The 23,869-nt window shown below is 42.9% G+C and overlaps 1 protein-coding gene and 1 long non-coding RNA gene across 5 annotated transcripts; both read right to left on the minus strand.

Moving 5' to 3' along the window:
• Window positions 1–5,950: 5,950 nt before the first annotated feature.
• Window positions 5,951–13,088, minus strand: LOC106581287 (uncharacterized). Of its 4 annotated transcripts, none has more exons than XR_006761022.1 (9): window positions 10,964–13,088; window positions 10,325–10,447; window positions 10,137–10,226; window positions 9,842–9,880; window positions 9,650–9,700; window positions 8,985–9,189; window positions 8,531–8,749; window positions 7,941–8,100; window positions 5,951–7,627 (listed from the first exon to the last, which is right to left on the minus strand). It is a non-coding gene; the product is annotated as an uncharacterized lncRNA (long non-coding RNA). The 4 variants fall into 4 exon arrangements; XR_001323061.2 differs by having other exon boundaries at window positions 8,985–9,050; window positions 9,136–9,189; window positions 10,325–13,088; XR_006761021.1 differs by having other exon boundaries at window positions 5,952–7,341; window positions 7,524–7,627; window positions 10,325–13,088.
• A 1,875-nt stretch (window positions 13,089–14,963) lies between these two features.
• LOC123729287 (uncharacterized) lies at window positions 14,964–22,658 on the minus strand. The gene is made up of 2 exons (XM_045703911.1): window positions 21,932–22,658; window positions 14,964–21,813 (listed from the first exon to the last, which is right to left on the minus strand). Exons 1-2 carry the CDS (start codon window positions 21,944–21,946, stop codon window positions 15,031–15,033), a joined length of 6,798 nt encoding a protein of 2,265 aa, XP_045559867.1. The 5' UTR covers window positions 21,947–22,658; the 3' UTR covers window positions 14,964–15,030.
• Window positions 22,659–23,869: the final 1,211 nt, after the last annotated feature.

Here is a 23,869-nt window from a genome sequence, read left to right on the forward strand (position 1 = left end):
CTCATAGACTACTAGATGTAACATAGTAAATGTACAGTAAATCCGGGACACTCAAATGAGTATGATATGTTACATTTGGTATGGTTACATAAGGCGTATAACGCGAACGTCTAGCAACCCATAGGTTGTGAGTTTAAATCTCATCAAGGACAACTTTAGTATTTTAGCTAATTAGCAACTTTTCAACTACTTTTTAGCTACTTTGCAACTACTTAGCATGTTAGCTAACCCTTTCCCTAACCCTAACATTAACCCTTTCAGATAACCCTCCTCCTAACCCTAACCTTAACCTTTTTAGCTAAACCTTCCCCTTACCCTAACCCTTTAACCTAACTCCTAAACTTAACCCTAATCTTAACCCTAACCCCTAGCCTAGCTAACATTAGCCAACTAGCCAGAATTCGTAACATAGGCCTCCCGAGTGGCGTAGCGGTCTAAGGCACTGCATCACAGTGCTTGAGGCGTCACTTCAGATCCTGGCTGTGTCACAACTGGCTGTGACCGGGAGTCCCATGGGGCAGCACACAATTGGCACAGCGTCGTCCGGGTTAGGGGAGGGTTTGGCCGGGGGGCTTTACTTGGCTCATCGCGCTCTAGCGACTCCATGTGGCGGGCTGAGCACCTGCAGGCTGACTTCGGTCATCAGTTGAACGGTGCTTGCTCCGACACATTGGTGAAGCTGTCTTCCGGGTTAAGCAGGCGGATGTTAAGAAGTGCGGTTTAGCTGGTCATGTTTCAGAGGATGCATGTCTCGACCTTCGCCTCTCCCGAGCCAGTTGAGGAGTTGCAGCGATGAGACAAAATCGTAATTGGATCCCAATTGGATATCACGAAATTGGGGAGAAAAGGGGGGTAAAATACCCCAAAAAATACATTATAAATGAAATCGTAACATATCATACGTTTGCAAATTCGTAACATATACTATGTTTTGCAAATTTGTAAATTATTGTACGTTTTGCAAATTCATAACATACAGTACCAGTCAAAAGTTTGGACATACCTACTCATTCAAGAGTTTTTTCTTTATTTTTACTGTGTTCTACATTGTAGAATAATAGTGAAGACATCAAAAGTATGAAATAACACATTGAATCATGTAGTAACCAAAAAAAGAGTTAAAAAAATCTAAATATATTTAAGATTTTAGATTCTTCAAAGTAGCCTTGATGAAAGCTTTGCACACTCTTGGGATTCTCTCAACCAGCTTCACCTGGAATGCTTTTCCAACAGTCTTGAAGGAGTTCCCACATATGCTGAGCACTTGTTGGCTGCTTTTCTTTCACTCTGCGGTCCAACTCATCCCAAACCAACTTAGTTGGGTTGAGGTCGGGTGATTGTCGAGGCCAGGTCATCTGATGCAGCACTCTCCTTTTTGAAATAGCCCTTACACAGCCTGGAGGTGTGTTGGGTCAATGTCCTGTTGATTAACAGATAGTCCCACTAAGTGCAAACCACATGGGATGGCGTATCGCTGCAGAATGCTGTGGTAGCCATGCTGGTTAAGTGTGCCTTGAATTCTAAATTAATCCCTGACAGTGTCACCAGCAAAGCACCCCCACACCTCCTCCTCCATGCTTCACGGTGGGAACCACACATGCGGAGATCATCCGTTCACCTACTCTGTGTCTCACAAAGACACGGCAGTTGGAACCAAAAATCTAAAATTTGGACTCATCAGACCAAAGGACAGATTTCCACCAGTCTAATGTCCATTGCATGTGTTTCTTGGCCCCAGCAAGTCTCTTCTTATTATTGGTGTCCTTAAGTAGTGGTTTCTTTGCAGTAATTCGACCATGAAGACCTAATTCACGCAGTCTCCTCTGAACAGTTGATGTTGAGGTGCAGTTAACTCCAATGAACTTATCCTTTGCAGCAGGTCTAACTCTGGGTCTTCCTTTCCTGTGGCAGTCCTCATGAGAGCCAATTTCATCATAGCACTTGATTGTTTTTGCAACTGCACTTGAAGAAAGTTTCAAAGTTCTTGAAATGTTCCGTATTGACTGACCTTCATGTCTTAAAGTAATGATGGACTGTCCTTTCTCTTTGCTTATTTGAGCTGTTCTTGCCATAATATGGACTTGGTCTTTTACCAAATAGGGCTATCTTCTGCATACCACCCTTACCTTGTCACAACACAATTGATTGGCTCAAACACATGAACTTCTCTAGGGCCAGTGGGACGATTTCGTCCCACCTACGTAACAGCCAGTGGAATCCCGTGGCGCGTTATTCAAATACCTTAGAAATGCTATTACTTCAATTTCTCAAACATATGACTATTTTACACAATTTTAAAGACAAGACTCTCGTTAATCTAACCACACTGTCCGATTTCAAAAAGGCTTTACAACGAAAGCAAAACATTAGATTATGTCAGCAGAGTAACCAGCCAGAAATAATCAGACACCCATTTTTCAAGCTAGCATATAATGTCACATAAACCCAAACCACAGCTAAATGCAGCACTAACCTTTGATGATCTTCATCAGATGACAATCTTAGGACATTATGTTATACAATACATGCATATTTTGTTCAATCAAGTTCATATTTATATCAAAAACCAGCTTTTTACATTAGAATGTGACGTTCAGAACTAGCATACCCCCCGCAAACTTCCGGTGAATTTACTAAATTACTCACGATAAACGTTCACAAAAAACATAACAATTATTTTAAGAATTATAGATACAGAACTCCTCTATGCACTCGCTATGTCCGATTTTAAAATAGCTTTTCGGTGAAAGCACATTTTGCAATATTCTAAATAGATAGCCCAGCATCACAGGGCTAGCTATTTAGACACCCACCAAGTTTAGCCCTCACCAAAGTCAGATTTACTATAAGAAAAATGTTATTACCTTTGCTGTTCTTCGTCAGAATGCACTCCCAGGACTTCTACTTCAATAACAAATGTTGGTTTGGTTCAAAATAATCCATAGTTATATCCAAATAGCGGCGTTTTGTTCGTGCGTTCAAGACACTATCCGAATGGTAAAGAAGGGTGACGCGCACGACGCGTTTCGTGACAAAAAAAATCTAAATATTCCATTACCGTACTTCGAAGCATGTCAACCGCTGTTTAAAATAAATTTTTATGCCATTTTTCTCGTAAAAAAGTGATAATATTCCGACTGGGAATCTGTGTTTTAGTACAAAGAGAGAGAAAATAAAAACATGGGGTCGACTCGTGCACGCGCCTCAGTCTCATAGTACTCTGACCACCCACTATCCAAACGCGCTAATGTTTTTCAGCCAGGGGCTGCCTCGACATCATTCAGCTTTTTCCCGCCTTCTGAGAGCCTATGGGAGCCGTAGGAAGTGTCACGTTACAGCAAAGATCCTCAGTCTTCAATAAACACTGTCAAGAAGCTCAAGGAATGGTCAGAGAGGGCACTTCCTATACAGAATCTTCTCAGGTTTTTGCCTGCCATATGAGTTCTGTTATACTCACAGACACCATTCAAACAGTTTTAGAAACTTTAGGGTGTTTTCTATCCAAAGCCAATAATTATATGCATATTCTAGTTTCTGGGCAGTAGTAATAACCAGATTAATTCGGGTACGTTTTTTATCCGGCCGTGTAAATACTGCCCCCTAGCCCTAACAGGTTAAGAAGGAAAGAAATTCCACAAATTAACTTTTAACAAGGCACCCCTGTTAATTGAAATGCATTCCAGGAGACTACCTCATGAAGCTGGTCGAGAGAATGCCAAGAGTGTGCATGTCACAGCTGTTCGAAGGATCGGACCAAAATGCAGCGTGTTCGTAGTTCCACATATTTATTAAATGTGAAACTGAATACAATACACTTAAATACTTGAATATACAAAAAACAACAATAGGTGACACAGAGAGGACAACACACTACTAAAAAGATAATAACCCACAAACAGGAAGACAAAAACCCCTACTTAAATATGATCTCTAATCAGAGGCAATGAGGATCAGCTGCCCCCAATTAGAGATCAACCCCAAACAATCCCAACATAGAAATAGACAAACTAGAACTTAATCATAGAAATAGAAAACATAGAACAGCCCAAAACACCCCCTGTCACGCCCTGCCCTACTCTACTATAGAAAATGACATCTTGCTAGGGTCAGGACGTGACAGTGCAAAGCTGTCATCAAGGCAAAGGGTGGCTACTTTGAAGAATTTCAAATATAAAATATATTTTGATTTGTTTAACACTTTCTTGGTTGCTATATGATTCCATATGTGTATTTCATAGTTTTGATGTCTTCACTACTATTTTACAATGTAGAAAATAGTACAAATAAAGAAAAACCCTGGAATGAGTAGGTGTGTCCAAACATTTGACTGGTACTGCATAATACAAATTGTAATTTGTAACATATCATATGAAATGTGTGATGGACATCCACAAATTAATACATACCATACAAAACATAACATAACATATCATACCAAATGGAGTGCCTCGAATTAACGTACAGAATAATACGAAATGCTATGAGACCAGGTTGGATATATACTATGGTCTGCAGCTCATCATAAGGTATTCTAACTCAGGCGAGCAAAAACTTCAGACTTCATTAACAATAGAGATGGTGCACCAGCTGACACACCCCTCTTCCCTTTGTCTTACCCGAGTCTGCCATCCGGTCTTGACGATGCATAGAAAAACCAGTGAGATGTATATTTATGTCCTTGTTTAGCCACGACTCTGAGAAACATAGGCAAGCCAGCCTTGCAGAGACACTGTTGTCATTTCACCTGTGGCCTTTGTTTGAAGGACCCAGTTTGTTGTGTAACTGTCACTTGAAAAGGTGTTGCGTGGATTTTCACCTCTGCCTAAAATTCCTGACATTCAGCGGATGAAAAGCTTTCCCTGTTTGTTCAACATCGCAGCCAATCAGTAAAAGTACATCAAACAACACTCCAATGAAAAACACACATTCTGCTAGTCAACTTCCTTTACAGACGTAAGTGGAGTATAGGCTTTGTTAATACATTTAAGAAAATAACAGGCATACTTCTACACTGGTTTATTGTATAAGTAATTCTGTGACAATGCCATTTAGAGAGTTACATTATGAATGGAATAGTGGTCGTACAATATCATATGAATAATAGGACATATAGGAAGTATAGTATCATATATACCCGGTTGTGGAATAGCATACAATTGGATGACATTATTTACCATACATCTTGGAGGATGTATTGTATTATACGTCTTTCTCTCAGACCAGGTTGCATGTTGCGCCACCACAACAAAGGAGAATTACAGGGAGAATTCAAGTGTGCAGTTAAGGGAACTAACAACAAAGGTTAGGAGAATTTATGTAGCAGGTTGGGATAAGTTTAGAATAAATGGCGTCATTGTAAGTAAGAATGTGCTCTTAACTGACTTGCCTGGTTAGATAAAGGTTACACATAAGGGTTAGCTAAAATGCTATGGATTTTTAGATGTTTGCCGATTACGCCCACCCATCCTCTACTTTCCTTTCTGTCTAAAGTAACTAGACGATTAGTAGGTATCATACAGTGCATTCGGAAAGTATTCAGACCCTTTCCCTTTTTCAGCATTTTGTTACGTTACAGCCTTGTTCTAAAATGTATTAAATAACATGTTTGCCTCATCAATCTACACACAATACCCCATAATGACAAAGCGAAAACAGTTTTGTAGAAATATTTGAAAACTTTATTGAAAATAAAAACAGAAATACCTTATTTACATAAGTAAAACAGTTGACCCTTTGTTTTGAGTCTCGAAATTGATCTCAGGTGCATCCTGTTTCCATTGATCGTCATTTAGAACACAGTGCCCTCCATCATTCTTAAATGGAAGAAGTTTGAAACCACCAAGACTCTTCCAAGAGCTGGCCAACCGGCCAAACTGAACAATCGGGTGAGAAGGGCCTTGGTCACGCAGGTGACCAAGAACCCGATGGTCACTCTGACAGAGCTCCAGAGTTTCTCTGTGGAGATAGGAGAACCTTCCAGATGGTCAACCATCTCTGCAGCACTCCACAAATCAGGCCTTTATGGCAGAGTGGCCAGACGAAGCCACTCCTCAGTAAAAGGCACATGACAGCCCACTTGGAGTTTGCCAAAAGGCACCTAAAGGACTCTCAGACCATGAGAAACAAGATTTATTATTCAACCTTTACTTAACTACCCAGCTAACAAAATTACGTTCCAGGACATGACCAGAAAGTAATTTTAGTCCCTACATAAGTCATGATAACGTTATTGTGAAATGTTCCTTCTACGTAGCTGTGGTGTCTGCTGACAAAACTTACGTCCCAAGTCTTTTCAGGACGTAGAAAAGTGGGGGATTTTAAACAGCTAAATAACGTTATTCAGTAACTTTATAAGAGATGTCCTTGAATCTTCCCTGAACGTGCACACTGTAACGTGCCTTATTGGTACTGTAGGTACCCACTGACGAAAGTTACGTTCCCAGTGGTTACCAGAAACTGCATTTTATGGTGCTCTCAATGTACTTTCTGACGTTTAGCGACGTTATGGCGTGCATGCACCCGGCCTGCCACAGGAGTCGCTACAAAATTACATTCCAGGATGTGACCACAAAGTTATTTTAGTCCCTACATAAGTCATGTTATTGTGAAAGGTGCCTTCTACGTAGCTGTGGTGTCCGCTGACAAAACTTACGTCTCAAGTCTTTTCAGGACGTAGAAATGTGGTGGATTTTAAACAGTTAAATATGTGTATTTTTAGGTAAATCTCATAATGTTGCTAAACGTCAGAAAGTACGTTGAGAGCCCCATAAAATGCAGTTTCTGGTAACCACTGGGAACATAACTTTCGTCAGTGGGTACCTACAGTACCAATAAGGCACGTAACAGTGTGATGGGACAAGGACATCCCGGCCGGCCAAACCCTCCCCTAACGACACTGGGCCAATTGTGCATCACCTCATGGGTCTCCCAGTCGCGGCTGGCTGTGACACAGACAGGTATCGAACCAGCATCTGTAGCAACGCAGCTTGCACTGCGATGCAGTATCTTAGACCACTGCACCACTCGGGAGGCCCCTTAAGACATGTCATTTAATCTACCCTGAACATATACACAGTATCCTGTCGGTAGGTGTCCACTGACGAAATATGCAAAATTCCAGAAAATACGTTTACATTTTTTTTTTTTTACTTAAACTGTATCACAATAGATTCGGAAACAAGATCACAGCAATAAGCTCACAAAATAACAAGTCAGTAAAAACATGAACACTGCACTCCAATCAAGAACTGTGAAACTGCTTAAAGCTAAAAGTGAATAACTATGTTATGTTTATTCAGGTGCTGCTGCTCTATCCTCATCCACTGCTTCCTCAACCCGCTCCTGGAAGTCACAATAACACAAATTGGTCATTATTTTCCATAAACAAATGATCAAAATGCCGGTTTAACGTCGACTCCCTACTACATTCCTTTTGTACTAGCACAATCCTTTACCTATACTGACCGACTGGATTAAAGTGAAGCAAAAACATTTAAAAAAATCAGTGTTATTTTTAATCATACCTTTCTCTTACTCTTGAGCCGAGCTGGTGCATGTTTGAGAGCGTCTGCTATTTTGTCATCTACCTCTTGGTAGGTAGCCTTGGGGTGTGCTTTCAGGGATGCTCCTATGTTGTGAAAAATAATTGAAATGGTACATTCCATGTCATATCATTACTTTTCCACCTATGCTGGCTGAGACAGAGGTTGGGTATTGTCCCTCTCATCCCTCATAGGCAGTTTTGGCCATGAGACCTCTCTCCACCTTTCCTTTGTCCTCTCACTAATCTTAACAGGTGGTAGGAGTTCACATTTAGTTTGTAACTGCCTTGTTACTGATTTAATTCATTTTAAATGTTAATAAATACACATTTGACTTACCATCACTTGACCAATAATACTATCTACTAAACAACAATCTAAACTTGTGCATTTACTTACTTGTGACAGCATCATAGATTGATAGCTCATTAAAGGCCCTCTTCCCCTTCCTGCCCTTCAAGGAGTAGCCTGTCCACAGCTCCTCTGTTCCAATTTTTCTCATCATTCGTCTGATTCCTGAGCCCAGGTCCAGGCCACAGCAGAGGGTCAGGTATCGGATCTGATAAAAAAATAAACAATATTTTAAAAACTCCCACTCATTTGTGTGTTCCTCAGCTAAAACAGCTGGCCATAAAGTTCTGATTGATAGTAATGAGAAATCATTTGTGTAGTGTATCATGTAATCATGGGCTAAAACTTGTGTAAACAGGCAGAGGGCTGATTGTTTCTTCTTAAGATAAGTTAAGTGTTAATTGGGAAATCAATCCAAACACTAAATAGGCATATGGCATATATGACAACTGCATTTCGTTGACATTAAGATATTTAGATTCAATAATATTGCAGGTTGCAATCTTCTCTCAAATCTGGACACATTCAATTGGCTCTTGATAAAGAGCAAACTTATTTTTGTCAATTGCTGTTAAAATACTTGATGTAGATTTCCCATTTTTTTACAAACAGATAGATTTCAAAATGGCCATCCTTACCATTTTCTTTCGATAGTGGGAGTCTTTGTGTTTCACAGATATCCTTCAGTTCCTCATTTGTTTCTGCAGGGTTTTGCAGCATTTCAAGTTGCCCCAAGGATTCCGACTCCTTTGGCTGCCGGGCCTCTATGGCCTCCAGAACTTGGTTCAGAACAGTCTTGAACTCTGTACGGATCATCTCCAGTTTCACCATTATCCTCATCTCCACTGCTTGAAGATCTGCAAAATAATAAGACTCAGCAGTTTAGCTGCAAGCAGCGTGATGATAGAAGCCATGAGTACCAGGCAGGACATGTATCAAGGCCATGTGAAATACCTTGATCAAAATATCCTCCCTTCATATATATTAGTAGTATTGATAACCTTATAGCTGCTGACAGCCATACAATTTGAAATTGATGTTGATAATACAAGAGAAGCAACATTTTGTAACATATAGGCTAACATAATATACCTTTAATGTATCCAGCATGCATCTCAGAAGCCATAGGCTCATCAAGCAGGGATGGCAGCTCTTGGTCTAAAATATAAGTAAAAAATCATGCTGTTATTTAAACTTTCTACATTTACGACTTCGAGATCAATATCTTGATGGCTAAAGAAACCTGATTCTGATGCTGTGTCTTGGCCAGCTTCTTCCTGGCTGCCACTTGGACTAACTGAGAAAACAGAAGGAAAAAATGAAGACATACTTTGCATGCTTTTGAAACTGGCACAGAACCAAGAGTGAAGGGATGTCAGTCAGGAGCTCAGTGGGAAGGTTAATGAATCCCAACAAAAATAAATGCTAAGCATATTTTTTTGTTTTAAATAATGCTTTTAGTTTGATGGCAAATGCATACAGATATTTACAAACATGGCATCACACTTGTGTTTTACCCAAGAAGAATATGGTGATTTCACTACTGTTGTAAATACAAGTTTCACCCATACACAGCACCACAAGTATTTGGAAAGTTCTAACAGTATGCACAAAGTAGAAATAAGACTTGAAATAACCTAATATGCAAAAATGTGATGGTAATTGTATTCTATTGAGTGGCTTTGAAAGGTTTGTAAAGCTATAATACTTCATACAATTAAATTGTTTACCCTAACAAACTACAACCAGACACTTACTGTCGCTCTGGCTTGAGGTGGCACATGGCCTCAAGTCCTCGGCATCTGCAACTTCAGAGAATATCACAGATGTCAAACCGTTACCACATTTACAGTACACACTTAACAGATTTCCCTGTTCATCCCATACAGTTGGTGAGAACAGAACTTTTAGAAAGTAGACTTGTTTATCAGACTTGAAACATTATGTACCTTGTAGGGTCTTTTCAAAGACACTGGATCTTGAAGTTGCTAATAAAATAAAATAAAGAACTGTTACACTTTGGTAATGTGACTAATAATCAAGTATGTCAAGATCAGATGGGTGTGGTAATTTCTTGTCATATCAACTGTCATTAGGTTATCATTTCATGCCGTCTCAATTTAAGACTAGTACTTGCATTAACTGTAAGCTTTTCTTCACCCACATACTTGAATGTGTGTCAAACTTCCCATCAACTTGCTGATAATACATTTAATGACCTAGTAGCCTAATGCAGGATCTTACCACTAGGGGCTGGTGGAAGCTGGGGAACTGGAAGCTGTGCTTATCTGGGTTCATTTGTCTTTTTCTGGAGTGCTTCACTTCCATCATCATCTTACGAAGCACAATACAAAACATTTTTAATTTATTTCATCTACTTCCTGATGCATGTAATACAAACAATGGAATAAGAGTATTTAAGAAATCCTCACCAGGTGCCTCCACACGGAATCTGATTGGTTTAGTCACCGCCCTCTTCGCTGGTTCCTCGTCAGATTCAACATTGGAGGTGTCAACCCCCCATTTGGCTCATTGCTCTGCCACAGAGTAATTGTCTGTACGTGCAATAAACATAGTCATAAATACTTTCCTATTAACGCTGGCAAAACAGGGTATTGAGTATTTGTAATTCACATAGTAATACTTTCAGCAAATACATATGGTACTTAAGGGGGGGAAGTTCCTGACTCTACTGACCAGGAGTGTGTTGCACCAGTTTGACGCAAATAAGGTGTAAGAGATAAGTTGGGCCTACCTACGCCCGACATAATGATTTAGAAAATTGAACAAGACGCGAAATGACTAGTCATGAAACACTTACCTTGGAAACTAGTTATAGATTTATACTATACGTCTACTCCACATTACACTTCGTTTTTACACCCTGGCGTAGAAAAAGCTATTACTTACAACCCGGTGGTGACACAGGTTTACGCCTGGCTTAGAACATATTCTACGTTGGAACTAGCCTTACGTATGTTCAACTGATGCAACCTGCTCCAGAGCCACACCACCAAGCATACGTTGCAATATAAACGGGAGTGGATGGATACAGTAAAATATTATTTTACCAGTGGATGAAAAGATGGAAATTCTGTACTTCTCCCATAATATTTTGTCAGGCCGGTCTCATCTCTTAATCATTGTTGCGCTGGCATTTCTTGGCCAGTAGCAACACAGGACCTGCAAGATATGAGACACTGTTTAAAGTGAACTATTTATCCATCCCTTTGCCTGAAAAGGGTAAACCATTTAACTGATCAACTCACCCCATCTCTCTTCTCCACCCACTGCTCTGGTACAACTTCAACAGTGTTCTCTTTTACAAAATGTACAACATAATAACACTGTGTGCCCTGTGTAGAAAAGCAAAACACCAATTCCACACTGTTCAGTCTCTTGATTTACCAGCCAAGATAGTTTGCAAAACTAATCCAGCTTGTGAACTTGGCTGTAGCTAAATGGGGCTTGCTACAGGCTGTGCAAGATGGTAAGCACAACACGAGTGCCATGGTCCTCCTCAAGTATAATAGCTTGCTTAACAAGACTGCTCTTTGCAATGAGATGCATTTGTGTGCTCCTCGTAGTGGTGAGGAAAGTCCAATACAGTCTTGAGTCACAAGGACTCAGCGTGCAAGATTCCAGATGCTGAAACACCCTGCAGAGGTAAGTATCTGAGGCATCTTGTTGGCTCACTACCTCACAGCATGACCTATCATTAAGTATGTAGGCATCGTTTGGCCGTCTCATTTTGATGACCTGTTGGCGGGGAGAAGCTCTAACGGTGCGTTCTTGCACTCTTTTACAAATTTGCACAAGTGGCCGCCTCCCTGAACGGATCATCTTCTTTAGTTGTTGCAAGTAGTTCTCAAACTTGAAAGCACTACAGTTGTCAAGGCAGCCATGTTCTTCAGCATCAGCAGTGAGGTGTAGAAGGAGTGAACATTATACACGAGAAATGTGTCACCATACAAAACCCTTCCCTGCTCCACAAAGAAGTTCAGTAAAGCATGAGCATAGGCACTGTGGATTGAAGAAAGTTGAGGAGAAACCAAAATGCACATGGCAACACTGAAGGCCATGAAGTGTGTGTACTGTTCTTTAGACAAGATTCTTCTCAGCACTACTTTCCCAGTATAGAGTAGAAACTGTCTGAATTCTGTGGCCTTCCAACGGTCAAGGTCATCCAATCCCCGTGGTTAGCGAGCAAAGCAGTCTGGAATTGAATCCTTTAGTCGGTTTAGTTGTTGACTTACCTCCTTGACTTGCACCAACGCCAACCTGGCCCCAGTCTTTCCCCTAGTCCACATCATCAAGAGCTTCCGGGTTACTCCGAGGCAACAAAGGTGCATATAGTCAATTGGGAATGACTTCACCATATCAATGGGGAGGATGCAAAAAGGAGAGGTTTTCCCTTCAAGGTGATGTTCTGGCTGTACCAATTCCCTAAAGGATTTGTCAGTTCTGGGACACATGTTTTTTACCTGCGGGTACATCATCCTCCAATCATACCTGCCTTTTTGTGTGCACCTGTCACAGCCATAGTAGCCAGAATACATCTTTATGCATTTTACCATGGCTTTTGCAGGTGCATTATATGTTACAGAACAAACTTTCACTTGCAGTGTTGTGTCTCCCCACTTCAAGCCGGTCTGCATCAACTCTTTAAGCTCCAGCAAAGTGTCATTGAGGAATTCCTGGGAGCTTGGTTTCGATGATGCCATTGCAAGTAACAGAGGAAACACTGTGGGTGGTGATAGATTGATGGAGCACAAAAGTGGCCATAATGACATATTGGTACTTTTGAACAAAGGGAGACCATCCAGATTAAAACCTGTTGGGGCTAGGGGGCAGTATTTGCACGGCCGGATAAAAAACATACCCGATTTAAACTGGTTACTACTCTTGCCCAGAAACGAGAATATGCATATAATTAGTAGATTTGGATAGAAAACACTCTAAAGTTTCTAAAACTGTTTGAATGGTGTCTGTGAGTATAACAGAACTCATATAGCAGGCCAAAACCTGAGAAGATTCAATACAGGAAGTGCCCTGTCTGACGATTTCTTATCCTTCTGTTGCCTGTCTGACGATTTCTTATCCTTCTTTACTAAATTACTCACGATAAACGTTCACAAAAAGCATAACAATTATTTTAAGAATTATAGATACAGACCTCCTCTATGCACTCGATATGTCCGATTTTAAAATAGCTTTTTGGTGAAAGCACATTTTGCAATATTCTAAGTACATAGCCCAGGCATCACGGGCTCGCTATTTAGACACCCGGCAAGTTTAGCACTCACCATAATCATATTTACTATTATAAAAGTTTCATTACCTTTTGTTGTCTTCGTCAGAATGCACACCCAGGACTGCTACTTCAATAACAAATGTTGGTTTGGTCCAAAATAATCCATCGTTATATCCGAATAGCGGCGTTTTGTTCGATGCGTTCCAGACACTATCCGAAATGGTAAAGAAGTGTCGCGCGCATGGCGCAATTCGTGACAATAAAATTCTAAATATTCCATTACCGTACTTCGAAGCATGTCAACCGCTGTTTAAAATCCATTTTTACGCCATTTTTCTCGTAGAAAAGCGATAATATTCCGACAGGGAATCTCCTTTTCGGCAAACAGAGGAAAAAATCACAAATGCGGGGCGGTCGGGTCACGCGCATAAGCCCAGAGTCCCTTGATCGGCCACTTGAGAAAGGCGATAATGTGTTTCAGCCTGGGGCTGGAATGACGACATTCTGTTTTTTCCCGGGCTCTGAGCGCCTATGGACGACGTGGGAAGTGTCATGTTAGAGCAGAGATCCTTAGTAAAAGATAGAGATGGAAAAGAAGTTCAAGAAATGGTCAGACAGGCCACTTCCTGTAAAGGAATCTCTCAGGTTTTGACCTGCCATTTGAGTTCTGTTATACTCACAGACACCATTCAAACAGTTTTAGAAACTTTAGGGTGTTTTCTATCCATATGTAATAAGTATATGCATATTCTAGTTACTGGGTAGGAGTGGTAACCAGATTAAATCGGGTATGTTTTTTATCCAGCCGTGTCAATACTGCCCCCTAGCCCTAACAGGCTAAGGCTTCCATTGGGTCTCAGAAGGCGCCAGAAAGTGGAATGACGTGTCTCCTGTCTCTGGGCGAAGAACAGCAGGAGTATTTGTTAGTGGTCAGGCTGGGAACAGTGACACTGGAGATGCGCGTCCACGAGACTACTCCATTTTTTTCTTCAGCCTTTGAATGAATACAACGTCGCCCGGTTGGAATATTATCGCTATTTTACGAGAAAAATCGCATAAAAAAATATTTTAAACAGCGTTTGACATGCTTCGAAGTACGGTAATGGAATATTTTGACATTTTTTGTCACGAAATGTGCTCGCGCGTCACCCTTCGGATAGTGACTTGAAAGCACAAACAAAACGGAGCTATTTGGATATAACTATGGATTATTTGGAACCAAAACAACATTTGTTGTTGAAGTAGAAGTCCTGGGAGTGCATTCTGATGAAGAACAGCAAAGGTAATCCAATTTTTCTTATAGTAAATCTGAGTTTGGTGAGGGCCAAACTTGGTGGGTGTCAAATTAGCTAGCCGTGATGGCCGGGCTATGTACTCAGAATATTGCGAAATGTGCTTTCGCCGAAAAGCTATTTTAAAATCTGACAACGCGATTGCATAAAGGAGTTCTGTATCTATAATTCTTAAAATAACTGTAATTATTTTCTGAACGTTTAGTAAATTCACCGGAAGTTTGCGGTGGGTATGCTAGTTCTGAACATCACATGCTAATGTAAAAAGCTGGTTTTTGATATAAATATTAACTTGATTGAACAAAACATGCATGTATTGTATAACATAATGTCCTAGGAGTGTCATCTGATGAAGATCATCAAAGGTTAGTGCTGCATTTAGCTGTGGTTTTGGTTTTTGTGACATATATGCTTGATTTGAAAATGGCTGTGTGATTATTTTTGGCAGGGTACTCTCTTGACATAATCTAATGTTTTGCTTTCGCTGTAAAGCCTTTTTGAAATCGGACAATGTGGTTAGATTAACGAGAGTCTTGTCTTTAAAATGGTGTAAAATAGTCGTATGTTTGAGAAATTGAAGTTATAGCATTTTTTAGGTATTTGTATTTCGCGCCACGCGATTCCACTGGCTGTTGACTAGGTGGGACGCAAGTGTCCCACCTAGCCCAGGGAAGTTAAGGGATATTTCTAAAACATTCAAATCTCCAACAACAGATTGAGGATAGATGCTTAGATGTTTCACTAACTCCACCTTCACTTTAAACCTGACAAACTCCACATTAGACTTGACTTCATCAAAAACATTGGTCTTTTCTAGGAGAGTTCTAGCAGTGGAAGGCAAATCTGGGTGACCATTAGACTGCAGCATCTTCAGAAGTGTATCAACAGCATTGTGTTTCACTTGGAAATCACTTATCCAGGTTGCCAGGTCCTCTCTGAAGGTAGAATCTTTTTCAACATCATCATTGTCAGAGTCAGTTGTCTCCTGAATTGCACAACCAGCATTGGCTTCAGTCTCTGAATCTATGTCACTGTGTGATGGCAGTCTTGGAGGAGTACCACCTACTGTCTTAAGTTCACCATCTGACCCTTCCTCAGCGTGTGTTGGCAGTCTTGGCTTAGTACCACCTACTGTCTTAAGCTCACCATCTGACCCTTCCTCAGCGTGTGTTGGCAGTCTTGGCTTAGTACCACCTACTGTCTTAAGTTCACCATCTGACTCTTCCTCAGCGTGTGATGGCAGTCTTGGAGGAGTACCACCTACTGTCTTAAGTTCACCATCTGACCCTTCCTCAGCGTGTGTTGGCAGTCTTGGAGGAGTCCCACCTACTGTCTTAAGTTCACCATCTGACTCTTCCTCAGCGTGTGTTGGCAGTCTTGGAGGAGTCCCACCTACTGTCTTAAGTTCACCATCTGACTCTTCCTCAGCGTGTGTTGGCAGTCTTGGCTTAGTACCACCTACTGTCTTAAGTTCACCATCTGACTCTTCCTCAGCGTGTGTTGGCAGTCTTGGCTTAGTACCACCTACTGTCTTAAGTTCACCATCTGACTCTTCCTCAGCGTGTGTTGGAAGTCTTGGCTTAGTACCACCTACTGTCTTAAGTTCACCATCTGACCCTTCCTCAGCGTGTGTTGGAAGTCTTGGAGGAGTACCACCTACTGTCTTAAGTTCACCATCTGACCCTTCCTCAGCGTGTGTTGGAAGTCTTGGAGGACTACCACCTACTGTCTTAAGTTCACCATCTGACTCTTCCTCAGCGTGTGTTGGAAGTCTTGGCTTAGTACCACCTACTGTCTTAAGTTCACCATCTGACCCTTCCTCAGCGTGTGTTGGAAGTCTTGGAGGAGTACCACCTACTGTCTTAAGTTCACCATCTGACTCTTCCTCAGCGTGTGTTGGAAGTCTTGGCTTAGTACCACCTACTGTCTCAAGTTCACCATCTGACTCTTCCTCAGCGTGTGTTGGAAGTCTTGGAGGAGTACCACCTACTGTCTTAAGTTCACCATCTGACCCTTCCTCAGCGTGTGTTGGAAGTCTTGGAGGAGTACCACCTACTGTCTTAAGTTCACCATCTGACTCTTCCTCAGCGTGTGTTGGAAGTCTTGGAGGAGTACCACCTAGTGTCTTAAGTTCACCATCTGACTCTTCCTCAGCGTGTGTTGGAAGTCTTGGCTTAGTACCACCTACTGTCTTAAGTTCACCATCTGACTCTTCCTCAGCGTGTGTTGGCAGTCTTGGAGGAGTACCACCTACTGTCTTAAGTTCACCATCTGACCCTTCCTCAGCGTGTGTTTGAAGTCTTGGAGGAGTACCACCTACTGTCTTAAGTTCACCATCTGACTCTTCCTCAGCGTGTGTTGGAAGTCTTGGAGGAGTACCACCTACTGTCTTAAGTTCACCATCTGACTCTTCCTCAGCGTGTGTTGGAAGTCTTGGCTTAGTACCACCTACTGTCTTAAGTTCACCATCTGACCCTTCCTCAGCGTGTGTTGGCAGTCTTGGCTTAGTACCACCTACTGTCTTAAGTTCACCATCTGACCCTTCCTCAGCGTGTGTTGGCAGTCTTGGCTTAGTACCACCTACTGTCTTAAGTTCACCATCTGACTCTTCCTCAGCGTGTGTTGGAAGTCTTGGAGGAGTACCACCTACTGTCTTAAGTTCACCATCTGACTCTTCCTCAGCGTGTGTTGGCAGTCTTGGAGGAGTACCACCTACTGTCTTAAGTTCACCATCTGACCCTTCCTCAGCGTGTGTTGGAAGTCTTGGCTTAGTACCACCTACTGTCTTAAGTTCACCATCTGACTCTTCCTCAGCGTGTGTTGGAAGTCTTGGCTTAGTACCACCTACTGTCTTAAGTTCACCATCTGACTCTTCCTCAGCGTGTGTTGGCAGTCTTGGCTTAGTACCACCTACTGTCTTAAGTTCACCATCTGACTCTTCCTCAGCGTGTGTTGGCAGTCTTGGAGGAGTACCACCTACTGTCTTAAGTTCACCATCTGACTCTTCCTCAGCGTGTGTTGGCAGTCTTGGCTTAGTACCACCTACTGTCTTACGTTCACCATCTGACTCTTCCTCAGCGTGTGTTGGCAGTCTTGGCTTAGTACCACCTACTGTCTTAAGTTCACCATCTGACTCTTCCTCAGCGTGTGTTGGCAGTCTTGGAGGAGTCCCACCTACTGTCTTAAGTTCACCATCTGACCCTTCCTCAGCGTGTGTTGGAAGTCTTGGAGGAGTCCCACCTACTGTCTTAAGTTCACCATCTGACCCTTCCTCAGCGTGTGTTGGAAGTCTTGGAGGAGTACCACCTACTGTCTTAAGTTCACCATCTGACCCTTCCTCAGCGTGTGTTGGAAGTCTTGGCTTAGTACCACCTACTGTCTTAAGTTCACCATCTGACCCTTCCTCAGCGTGTGTTGGCAGTCTTGGCTTAGTACCACCTACTGTCTTAAGTTCACCATCTGACTCTTCCTCAGCGTGTGTTGGAAGTCTTGGAGGAGTCCCACCTACTGTCTTAAGTTCACCATCTGACTCTTCCTCAGCGTGTGTTGGCAGTCTTGGCTTAGTACCACCTACTGTCTTAAGCTCACCATCTGACCCTTCCTCAGCGTGTGTGGGCAGTCTTGGCTTAGTACCACCTACTGTCTTAAGTTCACCATCTGACCCTTCCTCAGCGTGTGTTGGCAGTCTTGGAGGAGTCCCACCTACTGTCTTAAGTTCACCATCTGACCCTTCCTCAGCGTGTGTTGGCAGTCTTGGAGGAGTCCCACCTACTGTCTTAAGTTCACCATCTGACCCTTCCTCAGCGTGTGTTGGAAGTCTTGGAGGAGTACCACCTACTGTCTTAAGTTCACCATCTGACCCTTCCTCAGCGTGTGTTGGAAGTCTTGGCTTAGTACCACCTACTGTCTTAAGTTCACCATCTGACTCTTCCTCAGCGTGTGTTGGCAGTCTTGGAGGAGTACCACCTACTGTCTTAAGTTCACCATCTGACCCTTCCTCAGCGTGTGTTGGAAGTCTTGGAGGAGTACCACCTACTGTCTTAAGTTCACCATCTGACTCTTCCTCAGCGTGTGTTGGAAGTCTTGGCTTAGTACCACCTACTGTCTTAAGTTCACCATCTGACTCTTCCTCAGCGTGTGTTGGCAGTCTTGGCTTAGTACCACCTACTGTCTTAAGTTCACCATCTGACTCTTCCTCAGCGTGTGTTGGCAGTCTTGGCTTAGTACCACCTACTGTCTTAAGTTCACCATCTGACTCTTCCTCAGCGTGTGTTGGCAGTCTTGGAGGAGTACCACCTACTGTCTTAAGTTCACCATCTGACTCTTCCTCAGCGTGTGTTGGCAGTCTTGGAGGAGTACCACCTACTGTCTTAAGTTCACCATCTGACTCTTCCTCAGCGTGTGTTGGCAGTCTTGGAGGAGTCCCACCTACTGTCTTAAGTTCACCATCTGACTCTTCCTCAGCGTGTGTTGGCAGTCTTGGCTTAGTACCACCTAGTGCCTCATGTTCCCCATCTGACTCTTCCTCAGCGTGTGTTGGCAGTCTTGGAGGAGTCCCACCTACTGTCTTAAGTTCACCATCTGACCCTTCCTCAGCGTGTGTTGGCAGTCTTGGCTTAGTACCACCTACTGTCTTAAGTTCACCATCTGACCCTTCCTCAGCGTGTGTTGGCAGTCTTGGAGGAGTACCACCTACTGTCTTAAGTTCACCATCTGACCCTTCCTCAGCGTGTGTTGGAAGTCTTGGCTTAGTACCACCTACTGTCTTAAGTTCCCCATCTGACTCTTCCTCAGCGTGTGTTGGAAGTCTTGGAGGAGTACCACCTACTGTCTTAAGTTCACCATCTGACCCTTCCTCAGCGTGTGTTGGAAGTCTTGGAGGAGTACCACCTACTGTCTTAAGTTCACCATCTGACTCTTCCTCAGCGTGTGTTGGAAGTCTTGGCTTAGTACCACCTACTGTCTTAAGTTCACCATCTGACTCTTCCTCAGCGTGTGTTTGAAGTCTTGGAGGAGTCCCACCTACTGTCTTAAATTCACCATCTGACTCTTCCTCAGCGTGTGTTGGCAGTCTTGGAGGAGTACCACCTACTGTCTTAAGTTCACCATCTGACTCTTCCTCAGCGTGTGTTGGAAGTCTTGGCTTAGTACCACCTACTGTCTTAAGTTCACCATCTGACCCTTCCTCAGCGTGTGTTGGAAGTCTTGGAGGAGTCCCACCTACTGTCTTAAGTTCACCATCTGACTCTTCCTCAGCGTGTGTTGGCAGTCTTGGCTTAGTACCACCTACTGTCTTAAGTTCACCATCTGACCCTTCCTCAGCGTGTGTTGGAAGTCTTGGCTTAGTACCACCTACTGTCTTAAGTTCACCATCTGACTCTTCCTCAGCGTGTGTTGGCAGTCTTGGAGGAGTACCACCTACTGTCTTAAGTTCACCATCTGACCCTTCCTCAGCGTGTGTTGGAAGTCTTGGAGGAGTCCCACCTACTGTCTTAAGTTCACCATCTGACTCTTCCTCAGCGTGTGTTGGCAGTCTTGGAGGAGTACCACCTACTGTCTTAAGTTCACCATCTGACCCTTCCTCAGCGTGTGTTGGAAGTCTTGGAGGAGTCCCACCTACTGTCTTAAGTTCACCATCTGACTCTTCCTCAGCGTGTGTTGGAAGTCTTGGAGGAGTACCACCTACTGTCTTAAGTTCACCATCTGACTCTTCCTCAGCGTGTGTTGGCAGTCTTGGAGGAGTACCACCTACTGTCTTAAGTTCACCATCTGACCCTTCCTCAGCGTGTGTTGGAAGTCTTGGCTTAGTACCATCTACTGTCTTAAGTTCACCATCTGACTCTTCCTCAGCGTGTGTTTGAAGTCTTGGCTTAGTACCACCTACTGTCTTAAGTTCACCATCTGACTCTTCCTCAGCGTGTGTTGGCAGTCTTGGAGGAGTACCACCTACTGTCTTAAGTTCACCATCTGACTCTTCCTCAGCGTGTGTTGGCAGTCTTGGAGGAGTACCACCTACTGTCTTAAGTTCACCATCTGACTCTTCCTCAGCGTGTGTTGGCAGTCTTGGAGGAGTACCACCTACTGTCTTAAGTTCACCATCTGACTCTTCCTCAGCGTGTGTTGGAAGTCTTGGCTTAGTACCACCTACTGTCTCAAGTTCACCATCTGACTCTTCCTCAGCGTGTGTTGGCAGTCTTGGAGGAGTACCACCTACTGTCTTAAGTTCACCATCTGACCCTTCCTCAGCGTGTGTTGGAAGTCTTGGAGGAGTACCACCTACTGTCTTAAGTTCACCATCTGACTCTTCCTCAGCGTGTGTTGGCAGTCTTGGAGGAGTCCCACCTACTGTCTTAAGTTCACCATCTGACTCTTCCTCAGCGTGTGTTGGCAGTCTTGGAGGAGTACCACCTACTGTCTTAAGTTCACCATCTGACTCTTCCTCAGCGTGTGTTGGCAGTCTTGGAGGAGTCCCACCTACTGTCTTAAGTTCACCATCTGACTCTTCCTCAGCGTGTGTTGGAAGTCTTGGCTTAGTACCACCTAGTGCCTCATGTTCCCCATCTGACTCTTCCTCAGCGTGTGTTGGCAGTCTTGGAGGAGTCCCACCTACTGTCTTAAGTTCACCATCTGACTCTTCCTCAGCGTGTGTTGGCAGTCTTGGCTTAGTACCACCTAGTGCCTCATGTTCCCCATCTGACTCTTCCTCAGCGTGTGTTGGCAGTCTTGGAGGAGTCCCACCTACTGTCTTAAGTTCACCATCTGACCCTTCCTCAGCGTGTGTTGGCAGTCTTGGCTTAGTACCACCTACTGTCTTAAGTTCACCATCTGACCCTTCCTCAGCGTGTGTTGGCAGTCTTGGCTTAGTACCACCTAGTGCCTCATGTTCCCCATCTGACTCTTCCTCAGCGTGTGTTGGCAGTCTTGGCTTAGTACCACCTAGTGCCTCATGTTCCCCATCTGACCCTTCCTCAGCGTGTGTTGGCAGTCTTGGCTTAGTACCACCTACTGCCTCAAGCTCACCATTTGACTCTTCCTCAGCGTGTGTTGGCAGTCTTGGAGGAGTCCCAGCTATAGTCTCAAGTTCACCACTTGACTCTTCGTCAGCGTGTGTTGGCAGTCTTGGAGGAGTAACTTCCACTGCATCAACTTCACTATCTGACTCACTTTTGCTGTCAGATTCAGTAGGACTGGTATCTTCACTCTTCGTGTCAGACTGGCTGATGAGACTAGATCCACTTTCATTGTCATTGTCTTCCTTCTCTACCCTTTTTTTCTTAAGGGTGGTTTTCTCCCTTGACATTTTAGTCCAGATTCTATTGTATTCTCTCTTTCTTGGAGTACTTGTAATCCGTGTTACACCAGCGGATTTAACAGTCTGAAAATGTTTTAAAAATTATATAACAATGCCTCTACACATACAGTACAAAATGAAATTGGACTGCCTTACTTGTCCATTTAAAATGAATAACCAGTTAGACAACACATAGGTTTACCTTTTTTGAAGACATTTTCAATCTTCAGAACACTACGTAAAGAAACAGAAAGAACATTAATCTCTACTAAGCAAGATGTTATCCATAGCTTCTCAGGCTATCGTGGCACTGCAAGGCATTTGAATAATGTTGGTGTTATAGAATGGATAAATTGCACTTTTCATTATCTGGATTGCGCAAATTTAGTCAGCCCTTTAGTAAAAATGTATCCAGCCATATCCTGCATTATATATTTTTTATGTGCATATGCTAGTAATAGACCAAGAACACTTGTTAATGTTGTTTTTCATCAGGACCTAAGAACACGATTACTGAACCCTGTAACACAGGCTGTGGTTACACGCGGCGCTATCCAAGTAACGTAACTGAGACATTTGTAACATTCCCCTTAAGTCTTCCAGAGGTATTGAATTTCATAGCCCGTTTGGGACATTATAGGCACATTCATAACGTTTCTAATAAGTATTATAGAGGTTATAAATATCCGGTCGTTATACAGACATCATGAGAACATTAAAAACGTTCCTTGGTAGTCCATGAAAGGTTCTGAATATCATGTTATTTTGGAGATATCATAGGAATATTTCGTAACGTTACATTTAGAGCTATGGTTTGTCTTCATATAACATTATAATCGGAATGATAGAAATACATTTTGGAACGTCTTCTGTAAGTCAAGTGGTGGTACACTTGTAACGTTACAAGTGTACCACCACTTGACTTACAGAAGACGTTCCAAAATGTATAGGGCACCGCCCTATAGGACTCACAATCACGGCCGGTTGTGATACAGCCTGGAATCGAACCAGGTCTGTAGTGACGTCCTAGCACTGAGATGCAGTGCCTTAGAGCACTGCGCCACTTCATCTGGTCTGATGAAACCAAGATTGAACTCTTTGGCCTGAATGTCATGTGTCACATCTGGAGGAAACCTGGCACCATCCCTACGGTGAAGCATGGTGGAGGCAGCATCATGCTGTGGGGATGTTTTCAGCGGCAGGGACTGGGAGACTAGTCAGGATCGAGGGAAAGATGAACGGAGCAAAGTAGAGAGAGATCCTTGATGAAAACCTGCTCCAGAGCGCTCAAGACCAAAGGCTGGGGCGATGGTTCACCTTCTAAGAGGACAACGATGTCTTTGAGTGGCCCAGTCAGAGCCCGAACTTGAACCCGATGAAACATTTCTGGAGAGACCTGAAAATAGCTGTGCAGCGACGCTCCCCATCCAACCTGACAGAGCTTAGGGGGATCTGCAGAAAACAATGGCAGAAACTCCCCAAATACAGGTGTGCCAAGCTTGTAGCGTCATACCCAAGAAGACTTCAGGCTGTAATTGCTGCCAAAGCTGCTTCAACAAATTACTGAGTTAAGTATCTGAATACTTATGTAAATGTGATATTTCTGTTTTTAATTTTGAATGCATTTGCAAAATGTCTAAAAACCTATTTTTCCTTTGTCATTATGGGGTATTGTGCGTAGATTGGTGAGGGGGGGGACAATTTAATCCATTTTAGAATAAGGCAGTAACGAAACACAATTTTGAAAAAGTCAAGGGGCCTGAATACTTTCCGAACGCATTGTATGTCTTGAAGGTGCTCAGAAATACGTAAAGTATGTTTCGTATGGCTCTGAGGCCAGGCTGCACTGGTACATGCTGGAACTATCACGTGTTCTGAGTGTTTCTCCATAATCTCCGAAGTGTTCTCCTTCAATTGATACCATGCCTATGTATACCCATCTCGTATTTGCTATGATCGTAGCATTTACATTTGTGTGTCCTTATAGGTAAAACGTCTTGAAGGCTATGAATGAATGAATGGATTAAGGATTTAGGATTGTGGTGGCAGTAACATTTCAGAGGAAGCTCTCACCAGAACATTGGATTCCTGAGTAACTGAGTCAAATTACAGGGTGTGGATTATTGTCCTTTTGGTTTGT

This window comes from Salmo salar, chromosome ssa20, assembly GCF_905237065.1.
Source record: "Salmo salar chromosome ssa20, Ssal_v3.1, whole genome shotgun sequence".
NCBI classification, from domain to species: Eukaryota; Metazoa; Chordata; class Actinopteri; order Salmoniformes; family Salmonidae; genus Salmo; species Salmo salar.